Source organism: Lachnellula hyalina (genome assembly GCF_007821495.1).
Source record: "Lachnellula hyalina strain CBS 185.66 chromosome Unknown contig00115, whole genome shotgun sequence".
Lineage (NCBI taxonomy): Eukaryota > Fungi > Ascomycota > Leotiomycetes > Helotiales > Lachnaceae > Lachnellula > Lachnellula hyalina.
Genome location: NW_022157229.1, coordinates 42,358 through 57,573, shown reverse-complemented (window position 1 = coordinate 57,573; position 15,216 = coordinate 42,358). Strand labels below are relative to the sequence as shown.

The 15,216-nt window shown below is 48.4% G+C and overlaps 6 protein-coding genes across 6 annotated transcripts; 1 reads left to right on the top strand and 5 right to left on the bottom strand.

Moving 5' to 3' along the window:
* Window positions 1–1,628: 1,628 nt before the first annotated feature.
* On the bottom strand, window positions 1,629–2,137 carry LHYA1_G007221 (uncharacterized protein; the record flags this gene model as incomplete). Its single annotated transcript, XM_031152151.1, has 2 exons — window positions 1,629–2,012; window positions 2,072–2,137. The coding sequence occupies 2 exons, from the start codon at window positions 2,135–2,137 to the stop codon at window positions 1,629–1,631; spliced, it is 450 nt and encodes a 149-aa protein (XP_031003633.1).
* A 1,939-nt stretch (window positions 2,138–4,076) lies between these two features.
* Window positions 4,077–6,330, bottom strand: SED2_1 (Tripeptidyl-peptidase SED2; the record flags this gene model as incomplete). The annotated part of the gene is made up of 5 exons (XM_031152150.1): window positions 4,077–4,145; window positions 4,220–4,251; window positions 4,309–4,578; window positions 4,630–5,925; window positions 6,111–6,330. The coding sequence occupies 5 exons, from the start codon at window positions 6,328–6,330 to the stop codon at window positions 4,077–4,079; spliced, it is 1,887 nt and encodes a 628-aa protein (XP_031003634.1).
* Window positions 6,331–7,487: 1,157 nt separating this feature from the next.
* Window positions 7,488–8,216, top strand: mug84 (Meiotically up-regulated protein; the record flags this gene model as incomplete). Its single annotated transcript, XM_031152149.1, has 1 exon — window positions 7,488–8,216. The coding sequence occupies one exon, from the start codon at window positions 7,488–7,490 to the stop codon at window positions 8,214–8,216; it is 729 nt and encodes a 242-aa protein (XP_031003647.1).
* A 1,202-nt stretch (window positions 8,217–9,418) lies between these two features.
* Window positions 9,419–12,043, bottom strand: pro11 (Striatin Pro11; the record flags this gene model as incomplete). The annotated part of the gene is made up of 2 exons (XM_031152148.1): window positions 9,419–11,874; window positions 11,926–12,043. The coding sequence occupies 2 exons, from the start codon at window positions 12,041–12,043 to the stop codon at window positions 9,419–9,421; spliced, it is 2,574 nt and encodes an 857-aa protein (XP_031003646.1).
* A 767-nt stretch (window positions 12,044–12,810) lies between these two features.
* On the bottom strand, window positions 12,811–14,044 carry RAD14 (DNA repair protein RAD14; the record flags this gene model as incomplete). The annotated part of the gene is made up of 3 exons (XM_031152147.1): window positions 12,811–13,220; window positions 13,266–13,872; window positions 13,952–14,044. The coding sequence occupies 3 exons, from the start codon at window positions 14,042–14,044 to the stop codon at window positions 12,811–12,813; spliced, it is 1,110 nt and encodes a 369-aa protein (XP_031003654.1).
* A 428-nt stretch (window positions 14,045–14,472) lies between these two features.
* On the bottom strand, window positions 14,473–15,216 carry PHO88 (SRP-independent targeting protein; the record flags this gene model as incomplete). Its single annotated transcript, XM_031152146.1, has 3 exons — window positions 14,473–14,870; window positions 14,960–15,120; window positions 15,200–15,216. 3 exons carry the CDS (start codon window positions 15,214–15,216, stop codon window positions 14,473–14,475), a joined length of 576 nt encoding a protein of 191 aa, XP_031003653.1.

Here is a 15,216-nt window from a genome sequence, read left to right as displayed (position 1 = left end):
CGTGTACATGCAAAAAATAAGAGCGTAGAAGTTCCTCGCAGACTTGGATAGGAGGAATTGAGAAGACGCCTTTAGCTTGCAGATAAGTGAAATCTTCGGGGCATAGAGAAGGGTGTTGAATTTCCTGGCAAATGGTGACATTATGGTCTGTTGGTTTTCCTGATGTATCCTTTATTGTCAGGCTGATAGAGAACTCGTTGGATGTAGTATGCCCTATTACATGTTACAAATTATTCAGGATTAAGAACATAATCAAAATTGGAAGCAGAAGGAAGACTGGTGAGAAAGAGCCTAGAAATCCGTCGAATGGGTGAGGCTTACCTATATATATTGGTTGCCAACATCCCGGACTCTGTTCGCTAGCGAAGTCCTCCACAGGTCGAGGACTGAGAGTAGAGACTGGTAAAGTTGGCTCTTCGTCCGGGACCGCCGGTACAGATGTCCCTAAAGTATCAGTAAATGGTGCCGAGTTGGCAATGGTGGTGCAATCCGATGTTTGGCGTTGGATACTTGGCCGTTCTTGCAGAGGCGACCCTTGGACCGGCCGAGAAGGGCAAGACGGAGGGGTGGCATTGCCAAGCTGAGTACGAAGACGAGGTATCACTGGAGACTTCTTGGCCCTGGTGGGAAAGCAGCAGTCAGATGGAACCCCGTGGGCAGTACATGGGTATAGACATGCCGTTTACTAGCGACTACTACACATTCAGCGACAGAGCGGTCGTCGGCTATACACGCAGAGCAAGGTCTCCCGCGAAGCATCGCGTCGCATTTGGTCTTCTTATGATGACACGACCGGCAAGCAGCTGCGGAGCGTCTCAGACCTGAGCGTGGCTTCTCGGCACGCGGAAGAAGACTCATTGCTATAGGCACATGGGGGTTTTGTAGATAAATATAATATACTTTGTAGGTGTTTAAGGAAAGGGAGAAGATAGAAGGCCGAGAGGACGAATGAATGGTTGACCGCCAAAGAAAGAAAGTTTTATAATATCCTATCACGCGGTTGCCCCTCGTTGCCAAGGCGCTAAAGAAGGGGGGGTTGGTTATCCGCTACAAGGATGGATTTATTAATAGCGTATAGTACTGCACAGTACTAACACTATCGGCATTATAGCCCCGCACCTACCCCGCTGTCGGCATTTGTAGACACCTCACAATGTACTGACTGTAGCAGTGGCATACTCAAGCCATACTCAAGCCATACTCAAGCCATAAAACATGACATGGCATCCACCTGATAAACATTGCTATACTCAGGCCATAAAAAGATAAATAACATGGCATACACCTATCACCTATACATCAATGCAATATACAACACTTGGCTTCTGCATCCCCTGAAGATCATTACCATTGGCCCGCTTGTTATCATCTTGCACTCCACTTCTGATGCGCGTACTGGAAGTGCGGGGGCAAAGTCACGGCACTTACAATAACACGCAATGGTATTACGGCACGGCACACCAGAGGCATCATATCATATGGAAAAGCATTTAGAGAATGCCGTTGTTCTGTGCCTAGGTTCATTGGGGTCTACCTGTAAATGCTGCTTCCATCTGTAACTGCTGCTTCACTTCCCATCCATCTCGTCGTATCACGGTGAGAACGACCAGCCATCCAGCGACCTCCCCCTATTTTGTAGCCACCACTTTCCGCGAATCATTGCGCATGTCGATGAGCTCGAAGGGAGGCAACCAACCAGCACGGCGCTCGATGAAGCTTTCCTGGTCCGGCGGTTCGACATCAGCTCCCAGCTTCCCCTCCACCTCATCCAGCGTGCCCGACTGTATAACGAAGTTCTGATCGAAGGGCGACATGTGCAACTGCTTGTACAAGCAAGTGCCGCAGATGCCACAGAAGTAGACGGAGAGCTTGCCGCCCAGAATATGATCCTGCGTGTGGCTCTTGAGGTTCTCGGCGCCCTTGGTCATGTGCACGTCCTTGGTTGGAACCATGAGGTTGACCGTGAAAGCACCACCGGATATCTTCTGGCACGTAATGCAGTGGCATAGGATCTGCAGGACATCAGTGGTTAGAGGACGCTAGCATAGTATTCCATGGAGAGCACGCAGACCCTTTCAAGAGGCTTCACGCCGTATTCATATCTTGTTCCATCGCACCAGCATCCCCCGGAAGGCATTTTGTGTCTTTGTTATATATAGGCTGGATAAAGCAAAGGTTCGTCTGATTATTAATAAGTAGTCGAATATCAGATGGTGATAAAGAGGTGATGATCGTATACAACCAAGTAAATGCGTTCTACAGGAACTTGCTATATATACATATGTCAAGCTCTTTTCCTAGAGCTATTCTTCATAGAGACTATTAAGTGATTTGCTATATCAGACGCTGATACTATTCGCGGTTCTATGACCAATGATAGCACCTTTACTTAGCGTCTCCTCGGACCGTGGCTCGGATAAAAGTATACGTACGATTAGCTTTACATACACATCATAGTTATGCAACCGCGATCTGTGGCCTTCCCGGGCCGTGGATCCGAGAACTTAGTAAAGGGGGGTTTTCTCTATAGAGTAAGCCTGCGAATCTAAGATCCGTTAGTCACGTGTCCATTCGCCGCACGATTCTCCTACAAAGGATATTCTTGGTATCACAGGTTTTCAGATACGTGATCACTTCTTCTACTAGTAGATAGACTTGATCTTGGGTTTCCTAGTTGATGATGCTTGGCATTTAGGTGTTGTTATGAACGCGAAGAGGTAATGCCTCTTCGCTGACTAAGCTACGATAAGTCACATGACTAGAAAGGTCGGGATGCAGTCCCTATATCCCAACAGATATTAAGGTAGACTTGGTCTAGTTGCCTTATTCTGTCTTGAATCTCACGGTAGACTGCGCTTTCTACCTGCTGGCCTAAGGCCTGTCTCTTTCTTTTATTCCTCTTCCTTTTTAACTACCCTCTACCTATTAGCCTAACAGCGCCCTCTACTTACTCCTTCTAAACTTTATTATCTTTGACTTTTATGATATAAGAATATACATAGAAAAAGCTTTAAAGAAGTATTAGAAATACAGCCCTTAAGCTTGAAACCTCTAGGTTGAAGGTTTCAGGATCGGTACAAATAAGAAGCTTCTCAAATTAGTGGTAACATTTCTTGGTGAGTCAAAAAGAACGTGACCTCTAGCCTCTGATCAGCCACCCTCTATACATGATTGGCTTCAGTGCAGTTGGCTTCCCTCTCATTGGCTTCCTCCCACTTCCACTTCTTACAAGATGTATGTTAATGTATAAGCGATGTGTTGCATCTCATTTCACCTCCTTCAACCTAAAGGACAACCACAACAGCGTCGTTAGGCCAGCGTCACCAACACTATCAATAGAGAGATCTATACCCTCTGCATCGAGGCATATAGTCTCTAGCCCTCGGATTCTATTCCCCCTTGCCAACCACAATGAGCTTCCCGTCACCCTATACAACCCGCCGCTTTCCATCTCCACGGAAGGACAAACTAAAAGTATCAACGGGGATAAAGTACGGGAATGGATCAGCATCCGTTGTGTGGGCAAACATAACATAGACGCCACGGATATGGGATGGGACTTACCTCAGCTCGTCTCGCACAACCCTACCCTACGTCCTCAGCTCTACTGTCAGAATCCCAAGCAATCGGATCTGTCAGTCTTACCAAAGGCACTGTCAGTATGCGGAGTCACTCAACACGACATCCCCCATATCGACTTCGCTATATACTGTATCATCCCCGAGATAAACGGTAAAGGATATATATGTATGCAGCAGAGGTAGCGTTGGCACGCACCGTTGGATTACGTTGGATTATCGCAGGGTCTGGAGGAGGTGTTTGGCTTCATCACTGCATGCGTTGGATAACGCGCCAAGTCATAGGGTTAGGGAGGATATCGGAATGCAGAATCGTGGCGTATGGCCGCTGGGCTGTTTTGGAGGGGTGTCCGGAAGGGGTTTTCACATCGCCGGGATGTGAACACTGGGAGAAGTACGGCTTCGCGCGTCCTAGTCCTGAAAGTACGTCTTGATCTACTATTCACATCGCTAGCAAGTATTCTTATAATGTTTATTACTTGCGTTAATCTATTAAATTTACTCTGTCTCAATAAATAGAGGGTCGCTATTGTAGATAACTCTAGTCTTTTGCGAGTTTGAGCAACTCTGGGAAAATCTAGATTAAGCAATATCAGTATACGTAGAGCAAACACATAATGACAAGGCTAGGGGTAACATACAGGTGTGCCGAACCCCGTGATAGGATCCCATCCTTTTGTACGTGTTAGAATACCAAACGTTTATAAACAGGCATGATTATGTGACTTACCTTTAGTGACGGGGAAACCAGCAGTACCGCAGCTCGAGGTGTTTCCGCCCAGAATGTCAGTGAAACCCTTGTAGCCCTTTGAGTATAGCCAGGGGTTGAGGAAGCCTAGAGGCGGCTTGCCACATGAGATTAATTCGTCGTTCACGAGTGAGATGATGGAACTCATGAGCGGACAGGAAGCGGAGGTTCCGGAGATGGAACTCTCGGTTCCGTTCCACCAGAATGCAAAGTAGAGACCTTGGGCAGCAAGATCTGGGTATGAACGGCCGTCTGTTACCAGTTAGTAAATTAAGTTTAACATTTCACGGATATTTGGTTTACTTTTGTTATAGAGTCCTTCGTACAATCCACCCAATGCGGAAACATAGGCCGGCACAACCGCATCTTGATATGAAGGGCGATCAAAGTAATTGCTGAAACCGCTACCAGAGGCGTAAAATCCGTGCGTCTTATTATCAGGTCCTAATCCAGGGGCGCGGAATGCTGCAACCTCAGGCTCAAATTCCTGCGTAGCCCCTACGGCGGTTACGTACGGGCAACTGGGTGGAAAGGAAGGGATAAAGGTAGTTGTGTTCTTGCCGTCGTTGGTGAGGCACCCAGAGCTGTCTTCGCCGCCAAGGCCACCGTCGCCACTAGACACCAAAAGGGATATACCTCGAGCTCCGAGCTGGGCATATTGCTTGCACACTCTGTCGGCATACGATTTGGGCACTGTTTGTTCGTCATCTCCATAAGAGCTGCTAATCACCTGTGGAACATCCTTCTGGCCCATTACATAGTTTACCCAAGTCAGGTATGGCTCGTTGGTGTTCGTTGGGGTGTTGATGTCCGGGAGGAAAGGTGGACTTCCTCCAGTTGAGTATGAGTATACAGGTTGAGGGTAGGTCATTCCGAGAATAGTCTGGGCGTCCAAGTTTGCTTCCTTTGAAATGTCATCCCCAGCGGCTTGTTCAAAGGTTAAAGACGTATTCTGAGCTGCTGGACCACCGTCAATTTCAATTGACTTGAAGGCGTATGCGTTTGGAGCAGCCTCAGGGCGATACTTCTGTAAGAACGAGAATACATCTGGTCGGATTGGACGTTGGCCGAGATAGTTATTGAATGCAATCTTGTTGATTCCGGGAACCTTCTGCTGATAATCTATTGTACCATACAAAGTTTGAAAACATTCAATGGTGACCGTGAAGAGACGACAGACTTTGGCAATTGTCTCATTGGTCGGGGGCTTGTATCCTGGGGGTGTATATGGCTGGTCGAATTGAATATAGTCGGATTTCTGCGGAGCTGAACGCATGAAAGATGTCGTGGGCTGGACAGTATCAATATGTTCGTGTAGATGAGCTGGCAGGGACCAGTGAGAGGTCCGGACCAAAGCAGAGCCATCCTCATGCTGGAATACAGAGTACTCGGTGTCCAGAAGCTTTTCGGCAGATTCCACATCAATATAGATGTTGATCCAGTCCTTTGCTGGGCTGTAGGCCAATTCCCTGACGCCATTGGTTAACAGCCATTCGTGGACAAGGTCGAGAGTCTCTTCGGCGGGCTTGACGAGCTCAGTAACATCCTCGAAAGAGAGATGATTCCCATATCGGCTGTGATTGGGATCAGAGACTGGAGCTGATGTTAGCTATACGGGACTTTTAGAAGTATAAATTCCAGAAATTGCGCTGAGATAAAACAGAACACAAAAGCCTGGGAAGGATACAGTGGGTGGCTGAATTGAACGATTTCTACTCGAATTGCAGAGAATTGGCATTCTGTCTTTGATTGCCACGCGAATAACGGAAAACATAACTTCTTACCTTCGTACAAGTGTCTATCCAGTTCGTCAAACTTGTCCTGCTTCAACCCAATCTGGAGATGAAGCATATGGTCGCCAGCAGCTCGGCCAAGATTCTTCCATTTTCGAGGCACATTGTGCGTCTCCTTGACACTGTAGGGAGTACGTGAACGGATCGGGGTAGCAAAGACAGCTTGAGCGCCAATGACGGCGGAGAGGAATATAGTGAGGTCCAACTTCATGGTGGGCTTTGCAGTATTCTGAATGGAACCGAAGACAGAGTGGAAGTCCTAAAATGAAGTCGGTTGAAGGTGCTAGGAAGCTTTATACTCTGTGTCCCGTCATACTTGATAGTTTCCCAGTAAAGTTACCCCTCATGAGCTCGGAAGCTGTGTAATATACATGCATGCAGCCAGTAAGCTATGAATATGCAGTAGCTAGGATAAGGGATGAAAACGGTGCCTGCTTTGGTGTATACGAAGAAATGGAAGCCATATCGCTGCATGTTCCTGGTGCTTTGAGTTTTTGACTGCTTTCATTTGTGGATTGATATCTAGGAACAAGTCGGACCTTCCCAAAGGGTGTAGCGGATCTACAGATACCTTGTACACCACGGCCACGGCACGGACGACCACCCCTGAGCGGCCATGTGAGTAAGCCTTGTAATTGCACGTTGGTTGGCTGGAAACTGTATAGGTAGTAAGTAGCTGGGATGTTTATCTACCTGCTGTGGACGGACAGCTCGTAGATGTCCGGACGTCCAGATATTCAAAGTGAAATTGCGGGTCGGGAGAGAATTCGCGGGTACGGACTAGTACTATACCATGTTCCTGTGTTGGATCATTAGAGTTCTTCCGTGCCGTTGGTAACGACTTGCCCAAAAGAGAGGATCCATGATAGAAGGCTAGAAAGACGTTCCAATAACCAAATAATGCCAAGCATAGGGTGATTCCGAGATGTGGATATACTTTTGCAACTATTCGAACTTCCTTCCTCTTGAGGAACTAGGTGAGAGTCACTAAGGAATGAGATGCTCTTCCCATTAACGGGGACAGGCAAATTTATACTAAAAAGGAATATGTAAGGAATATGTGATCAATTAGAAGTAGTGAGTAGAATAATAATGCTGTGAGGGGTTATACCGAGACTTCATAGACTTAGGGATCAATATATACACAATGCAATACTTGTGTAACCAATCCAATAATCCCGCTACAAATATATGAGGGATTTGCAAAAAGATATATAGATCTAAAAGAAGAGGAGTCCAAGTGCACCACTTATCACGTGGCGATAGACACTATTGGGTGATTCTTGAGGACATTCCATGTCAACAACACCATCTCCATTATACCACACCACACAACATCACACAACACAACACCACCACAATTGCAGGATGCCTTCATCTTCTGACGATGACGACGACAATGATGAGGATACCGTGTTCCAATCCCACTCCCACCCCCACTATCGCGGAGATTCCTCCAGCTCCTCTCCCTCCCCTCCTCCGCCCCAGCACAACTTCTTCGCGCCGCCCTTCTACAACCGTCCGCCTACACCTCTCCCCCCATCGCCCTCATTGACCTCCCTCCTCCGCCCCTCTCGACCGACGACCCCCGACAGCTCAGCCGACGAGCTTGAGCCAGTGCCGCGGGCCTCTCCGAAAGTGCCAACCTACGAATACTACGGCTTCGTGCTATACCTCTTCTCCTCCCTGACCTTCCTCATGTACCTGCTCTGGTCGTACCTACCATCGCCTTTTCTCCACGCACTCGGGATATACTACTATCCGAACCGCTGGTGGTCTCTTGCGCTGCCGTCCTTTATCGTCATGCTGCTAGTCTACATCTACGTTGCGCTCGCGTCTTACAACACGGGGTATCTGACGCTTCCTCTAAGCTCCATTGAGACCATCATTGATGACGCGGCGAATGTCGCTACGTTGGATGGGAAGGGAAGGAAGATGGGCGCTACAAGGGAGAAAAGAAGGGATCGCTCGGATAATGACCTGAAGGATTGGCAGAGTCTGTGGAGTCGGGGGACAGATGCTGTTATGGACGTTCCACTAGGAGGGGTGTGTGAAGTTCTATACGGAGACTTGCGGGCGGATATAGAGGTTGAATAGGAGGAGTGATGGATTAAGCTGTGTTGCCAGAACCTATAGTTTTGGCTGGCACAGTATTGCACGATTTAAGCTCAAGAGCTTCCAGCCCGCACAAACTGGTATATGGAACAAGTCTATCACTATCAGGCAGCTTATCAGAGTTTTCAGACTCTCGAAACCGCGCCCCGAAATCTACAAACAATTCCTGGAAGTGAAATAGACTTGAACCAAGGTCAAGCCCGAAAACTCAACTCCAGCCCAAGGCGAACAATTTCTGGACATGAGATTGAAACACCATCTCCGCATCCTCGAACATCATAAGGGCATTCATCTGCGAGGCAGCAGTCTAGGCCATATAATCCCTTCAAAGACTGCTCGGGCTTCTCCTTGCTGAGGCATAGGACACGGAAGATATGTTGTCTAGTCCCAGGGCCCTGAAAAGTTTGGCAAGGAAGATCCTGAAATCCGCGACAAGTTGAGGCTTATTTGTTGACCTGAGGAGAAGGCGGAAAAGGATAACGGAGAAGGCGCATTTTGTTATGTGCAGCTTGTCAGTAAGAAGAGTACCTAGGCAGCATGGGAATACACCAATAACACATATATGCCGAACAAAACCTATTTCATCCGCAATGTGCCAAGATTGTGGGGGATTAGAGACGAGAATCCACACGTATCTCTCCAAGTACATGTTCGTTGCTGTTCTTCAAACATGATCCTATCCCAACCCTCATTAATTGCAGCTTCTTTCTCAATACCAATTGTTTGCGAACCTCTATAAGCATTATCACCATCGCATCGCTACCAGTCCCGTTGTATTCCCAGACCCACCGCTCACATATGATTCTCGATATCCTCTATCCTCTGGCTGGCAAATCAGCTCCTTCTATTCCCGCTCCTTGTATGAATTAAAGCGTGGGGAGCTCAACTTGTGCTACCGTAACAAGCTACCCGTAAAGTCTAACAACATCTTGGAAGAATGCAAATGGTTAAGTACTATATATAGCACCTATGGCTAGTATCTCTTTAAGTAGTCTTTTTGTACAACATCCCCCGATCAGGGGGGCAAAAAATGTTCGTCTAAACTACATATTTTCCCTCCCATATCCCGGTCCATGCCATGCAATGAGCAACGAGATTAAAAAAGGTGTCTTGAAATACACACAGAAAGGGTATTGCCGCTCATATAGCATAGCATCTCGTCTCGCATATCCATCCATCATTAATCAACGTGCGAAAACCTTCACGACTCCGTCTCCTCCGGCGCTGACTACCCATCTCCCATCCTGGCTCCAAACTACAGAACATACACCCTCACCCCTCATCAAACGATGACTTGTGATTTCCTGGGTGCAACTCCGCTTTTCCAAACTCCAGAAACGGAGACTTGCATCGTGACCAGCTGAGACTAGTTCTCTGCCATCTGGCGACAGTGACAGGGCCGAGATTGCGGCCGGGTGAGCTAGCATGTTGTATGTGCATTGACCTGATGTTTGATTAGCTGGCTGTAAAATTTCAAAGGAACGCTCGAGACTCTTACCACTGTTAGCATCATAGAAACGAATAAATCGGTCTTCGTGGCCACTGATTACAATGCCCTCAACACCCCCGCTCGAGCCAGTAGCCCCTCCAACAACGCCTTCGTCTTCTGAAAGCCCTCTGCCAGAATCGAAGCTCAATGACCCATCCAGCCCATTGGTAGTCGCGACAATTGCATTGACACCTGTTGATGCCGTATCATTATACGTCTCCAGACTGGCCATTGAAGCAACCTCTTCGCCGGTCCTGGTGTCATAAACCAACACGGCGGCATCAGAGTAAGAGACCACGAAAGCATCCCCTGACGCAGAAAGAGGTGTGATACAAGTCGGCGAGGCAGTGTTGTTTGATCTTGAGATCGAATGGATTAAGGTGTAATGAAATGGGGAATTTGAGGCCACGCTGGGCTGTGGTGAGGAAGGGAACGCCGAGCCAGACGACATGGAATTCCCTCGGACACGACCACCCCTTCGCTGACTGCCGCCCGAAGGTGATACCAATTGCGGCGGAGCACTGACAGACCATATCTTGACCGTGCCATCAGCAGCTCCAGATGCAAGCAGGATTCGATCCGGGCCGCCATAAGCGTTGTTCTGGCCGAAAACAGCCCCTGTCGTTCCAGGCAGAACACATACTGTCCAAACAGCATCCGTGTGGCCATCTAAAGTCGCCTTTGGATCAACTCTCCCGCGTTCCCAGACTCGGACAGTCGCATCTTGACCTCCGGAGAATATCCATCCATCACCTTGGGCTCGTCCACCACTGGAGAAATTCTGGGATGGCGACCAGGCTGTCAAGCACATGACGGTTCCGGTGTGTCCACGATGTGTGAAATAACTCTGGATGTCCAGGTCGTTTGGACCGTTGTGCATTCCGGGTTGGGTATCGTACCTTGCGGGTATGATCCACCGCTTGATAGTTCCATCATCGCCAGTAGTGCATATTTCAGGCTCCCCAGGACTTCCACCACCAGTAAAGATAACGGATCTCACTGCATCCAGGTGTCCCCTTAGTCCGAACCTCACTTTGAAACTGCCACCATCCACCTTCAAAGCCTGGTTCAGTGCAAGGTCAGGCTCCCCACTTTTCCGCCGCGATATTGAAGTCTTCCTACGATGCGATCCTGGTCCTCGGTTAGGTGATTTCGGTGCATCCTGTGCAACTGGAAATAAATCTGTGTCTGGTCGTTGGGGGGCTGGTTTGATATCTGGATCCGCGAATTGTGCCCCGTCGTTAAAATCCCAACCGTCTGCCTCTGTCGCGGGTTCTTTATCTGTCGTCGTTTCAAGATCTGCCGGCCGCCCATATGAATCAAAACTATGATTGATTTTGGTCACCTCCTCCTCTGGCGGATCGGGCATTTGGAAGGTGGTAGACCATTCTTGTTGCGTGGGTTGTGGCAAGGGTTGTTGGTCGGCGAGAGATCTTGACATGGGCACTTCAGGGTTTCTTACAGCCAGGTTTGATGTAGGTACTGGTGGAGGGTGGTGGTTCGGAGTTGGTGACGGTCGTGACAGACTAGACTCGCGCATGTTTTTCTGTCTTGGTTGCTGTTGGTACATCTCCTCCAGGCTCTGTTGACTAGGTCCCTGCCCAAAAGACGGGGGTTGTAATAGGATATCTTCAGGAGACGGAGGATCTCGAGGAGGTAGCGGGTTCGATGGCGACACCATGAGGTAGGTGAGCTCTCCTTGTGTCTTGTCCATAAAACCTTTAAGACTTCCGCGATCAGGGTCTTCATCGGGCTTTTCTTCGCCCTCTTCGACATCTAGAAACGAATTGTGAGGCTTGTCTTGCGTTGCTAAATCTACGGTCAGCTGCCGTACATTAAGATCAGAGACCAAAAACCTACGTCGCACATGGTCCTTCTTGGAAGCTGCACTGGCCTTCTCCTTCTGGTCCCGAATGGACTCGATATTTATCTCCTTGCCAGCCTTCAATGCCTTGACCTGAGAATCTCTCTCCTTGAGAGCCTTCTCCAGCATATTGATATATTTCTTCAGGGCTTTATTCGAGCTGTCGGATTTCCTGGTGCTGCCCTCCAGTCGAGCTATTCGGCCCTTCATCTCTTGCCGCTCGATCTCCCACGCGTTTCTATCTCGCTCGTGTCTGTGCCATTCGGTCTGGAGAAAGCGCATTACACCTGGGCATGTTAGCAAAATTTCGCGTACATAGTCTTAGGAGATATTCCCACCCTGTAGAGTATATTCAGTGCCCTGGGGTTGGTTCCCCTGCTGCTGGGATCCATCTTGACTGCCATTCCCACCACTGTTCCCACCACCGCCCATGCCCGACAGAGACTGCCAGGCCATCATAACCTCCCTCGCAGCCCCTTACTCGCCGGCCTGCCCTGCTCCTGGCTGCGCAGTTGTCAAGTTGTAAGCTAGGTGGGCATCTGTTTGTCCAGGCGCAACCCAACGGCAAGGACGAGGAGGCTTTTCGCAGCGGCGCGCTCAATTTCTCATGGCGAGCTGAGGTCTAAAAAGGGGCGGCCTTTAAGATGTACAGAAGCTCCAAGGAAAGATATGTCGAATTGGTGGTGGTGTTTGTTTTCGGCCGAGCAATGTCAGGAAGAGAGCAACAGAGAGCTGTACGTATGTAACTGCCACCAAAACCTTAATTAAGGCCACAAGGCACCAGATCGTTCGTTGCTGTTTTAGACAAATTCACGCCGCTTTACACGCATTCAGGGGCAACTTAATACCATTAGGAGTAAGTATTTATAAAAACCCATGATACAAATACACTTAGGTAATATTTCCTCGTATTTTATTTACATCTTTTATCAAATGTTTCTAGAAGTGCACCGCAAGTATGTAAATAATCAAGGGTCTTAACACTACATACGGGATGCGGCAGAAAGCGGCATTGTTTCCTCATCCTTGTCATTTTGCCCCTATTTATATCGATCAACACAATAACCTTGGGGTCCCATAACCTTAAGCTTACAAGAAGACATCAATGCACGCGACAGGCGAACTTCATAGACTATTATTTCTGGTCACATGAATGAATAGGAATGCAATATATACACTGCAATGCCATATCTCAGCCAATATCAAGAACTTTGCCTGGACCTTTAAAACTCCAACTCTTCAACTTCCATCCCACAGTCGACACAAGTCTTAACCGTCATCCCATCTGCATTCTCTACTGTCTGTCCCCAATCATGCTCATGCTTCCCACTCCCAATCACATCCCCGAACTGCCCGGCCTTCCCACCATTCTTAAGATTCCTCCTATAGGCATCTGTCCTGGTCTTCTTCTTCAACTCATGCAGCTTGCTTTTAAATTTCGCTTCCTTCCTCTGCTTTTTGTCTATCTCTCTCTTCTCAAATTCGGCATCCAGAGCTTCAGCTGACCCCCACTTGGTTGTGAAGGCATACTCTTCAACTTGGTAACGTAGAAACAGCATCATATCATGCCAATGACTCTTGTGCGGGTTTGGTTTGCTCAGATGCGGTAATAAATCCCCATCTTTCAACTCAGCTATCGATTATTAGCACTGTTCGTCTCGTCAACAGGCGTACTCACGATCTGTTAAGAGGTAATCGTCCTTTGCCTCCGTCTTCGTAAGCAAACTATACTTCTCCGGAAACTTATCTTTACACCTCGAACAAATACTCGTTTTGAACACATCAAGCCACTGCCAATCAATTTCCATCCCTCCACACTCCCTGCACTTCTGCCCCTCCTTTCCCATCATAATGCTGGGCTCAAACGGTCCTTCTTTTCGATTCCGTAGACCCTTGAGCAATTGATGTCTCTCCCATTCCTTCAGCGTCATATGTGCCGGCTTCTCGCCTTCTTTTCCTGGTGCATGTAGCACTTTATTAAATGGATCGTCTTCAGCCGTTAAGAAACCACCCTTTGTGTCCGTCATCTTGCTGAAATCATGATCAACGTATTTCTTGAAGTTGCGCGCCGGCTGAATGCCAGCATCCTTTGTTGGAGGCTGGCGCGCATCGCGGCTTGTAGAAGGAACATTCGCCGTCGAGATGGAGGCATGCGCGCGTTTGCGACCAGAATCCGAGGTTGCGATGAAGCCGGCGGGAGTGCGGGATGTTGTGCTTGTTTCGGCAGCTGCTTGCGCTGCGAGGGAACGTTCGCGCAGCGCTTTGGCTTTTAATCTGTTTTCCTCCTACAAGAGATCAGTCCATGTAGAGAGGGAGTAGAGAGGGAGCAGAGAGAAGTAGAGAAGGCAGGGCCAGTGGACATACAATTCTGCGAGTGACTTCTGGAGTCAGTGGAGTTCGTGCAGGAAGGGCTGAGACAGAGGGGGTATTTCGAGGAGGTGTAGTCGGTCGCTCCATGGTTTATGACTAGGTACTGTTAATGTTTTGCAAAGAGGCGGTGGTATGGTGTGGTGGTGGTATTTGAGGTTGAATGGGACGAGGCTGAAGGAGTGGCGATTCTCATGGCAGCCTTGGTGATGCGCTTGTAGAATTCATCTGAACCCGCCCCCGCCATTAATACTGCAATAATAAATGTTATCTATATTTAGGACAATTTTCCCAACCCAGCTGTCTCGCGTGTAATCACTTTTCACCCAGATCATCTGAAGCATATTTGGTGTTGTGACTCAGGGATTTCTACGTATCTAGCGTCGCAATACCTTCTATGATTACAATGAAGATGGTAAAATACCCTTTTCACACCTTCGTTACACCCAACACTCCCCCATACCCCCATAAACATACAATCCCAGTAGATATTATGGAAATGCAACCTAGAGGCCCATCTACTCCTCCTTAGAACCCCCACGACCAGCCTTCTCCGCAGCCTCAATTGACTTCTTGTCCTGTGCAGGAGCCGCACCTCCCTGCAAGGCGCTCATAAAACCAGCCGCCGCCTTGAATGGTCGCCTCAGTTCGCCAACTGCTGCCTTTCCAAACAGATGGATCTTGACCTCGTTGCCTTCAAATGCGCTCTTGAGGGGGATGATCGATTGGATCAAGAGGGGGTTGGTGTACTTGAAGTAGATATGCATCACGCCCATCATTCCAATTCCCATGAGCTGTGCCTTGTAGAGAGACTTCATCTGGTCGACGTCGTACTTGTGGACGGTGGTGGTGATGGGCTTGGGCTCTTCGGTGGATCCCATTTGGGGTTGTTCGACATATTTTAGGGTCGTCATATCTGTAGAAAAGTGAAGTTAGCAAAAGCGTTGGGTCTAGAATTACCGGAGATACTAGAGAAACCATTACTCCATTGCAGCAATTACGTACCTTTCTTCTTGTTGATTATCAGATGCGTGTAGGCGTACACAGCGATGATGATAAGGTTGCTCAACAAGTATCCTGCGCGGACCAGGTTCAGCGTATTGGGATCATCGAGCGGTATCTTCTTCGACACCTGCATCATCCCAAGGATGATAACCAGGTTAGTACTATAGTAGCAGTCAGTAAGAGTAAAGGTAATAGCAAGACTATTGCTGGCACAAGGATGGAGGCGATCGATGGGCGTACATCTGAGGTGATACCAT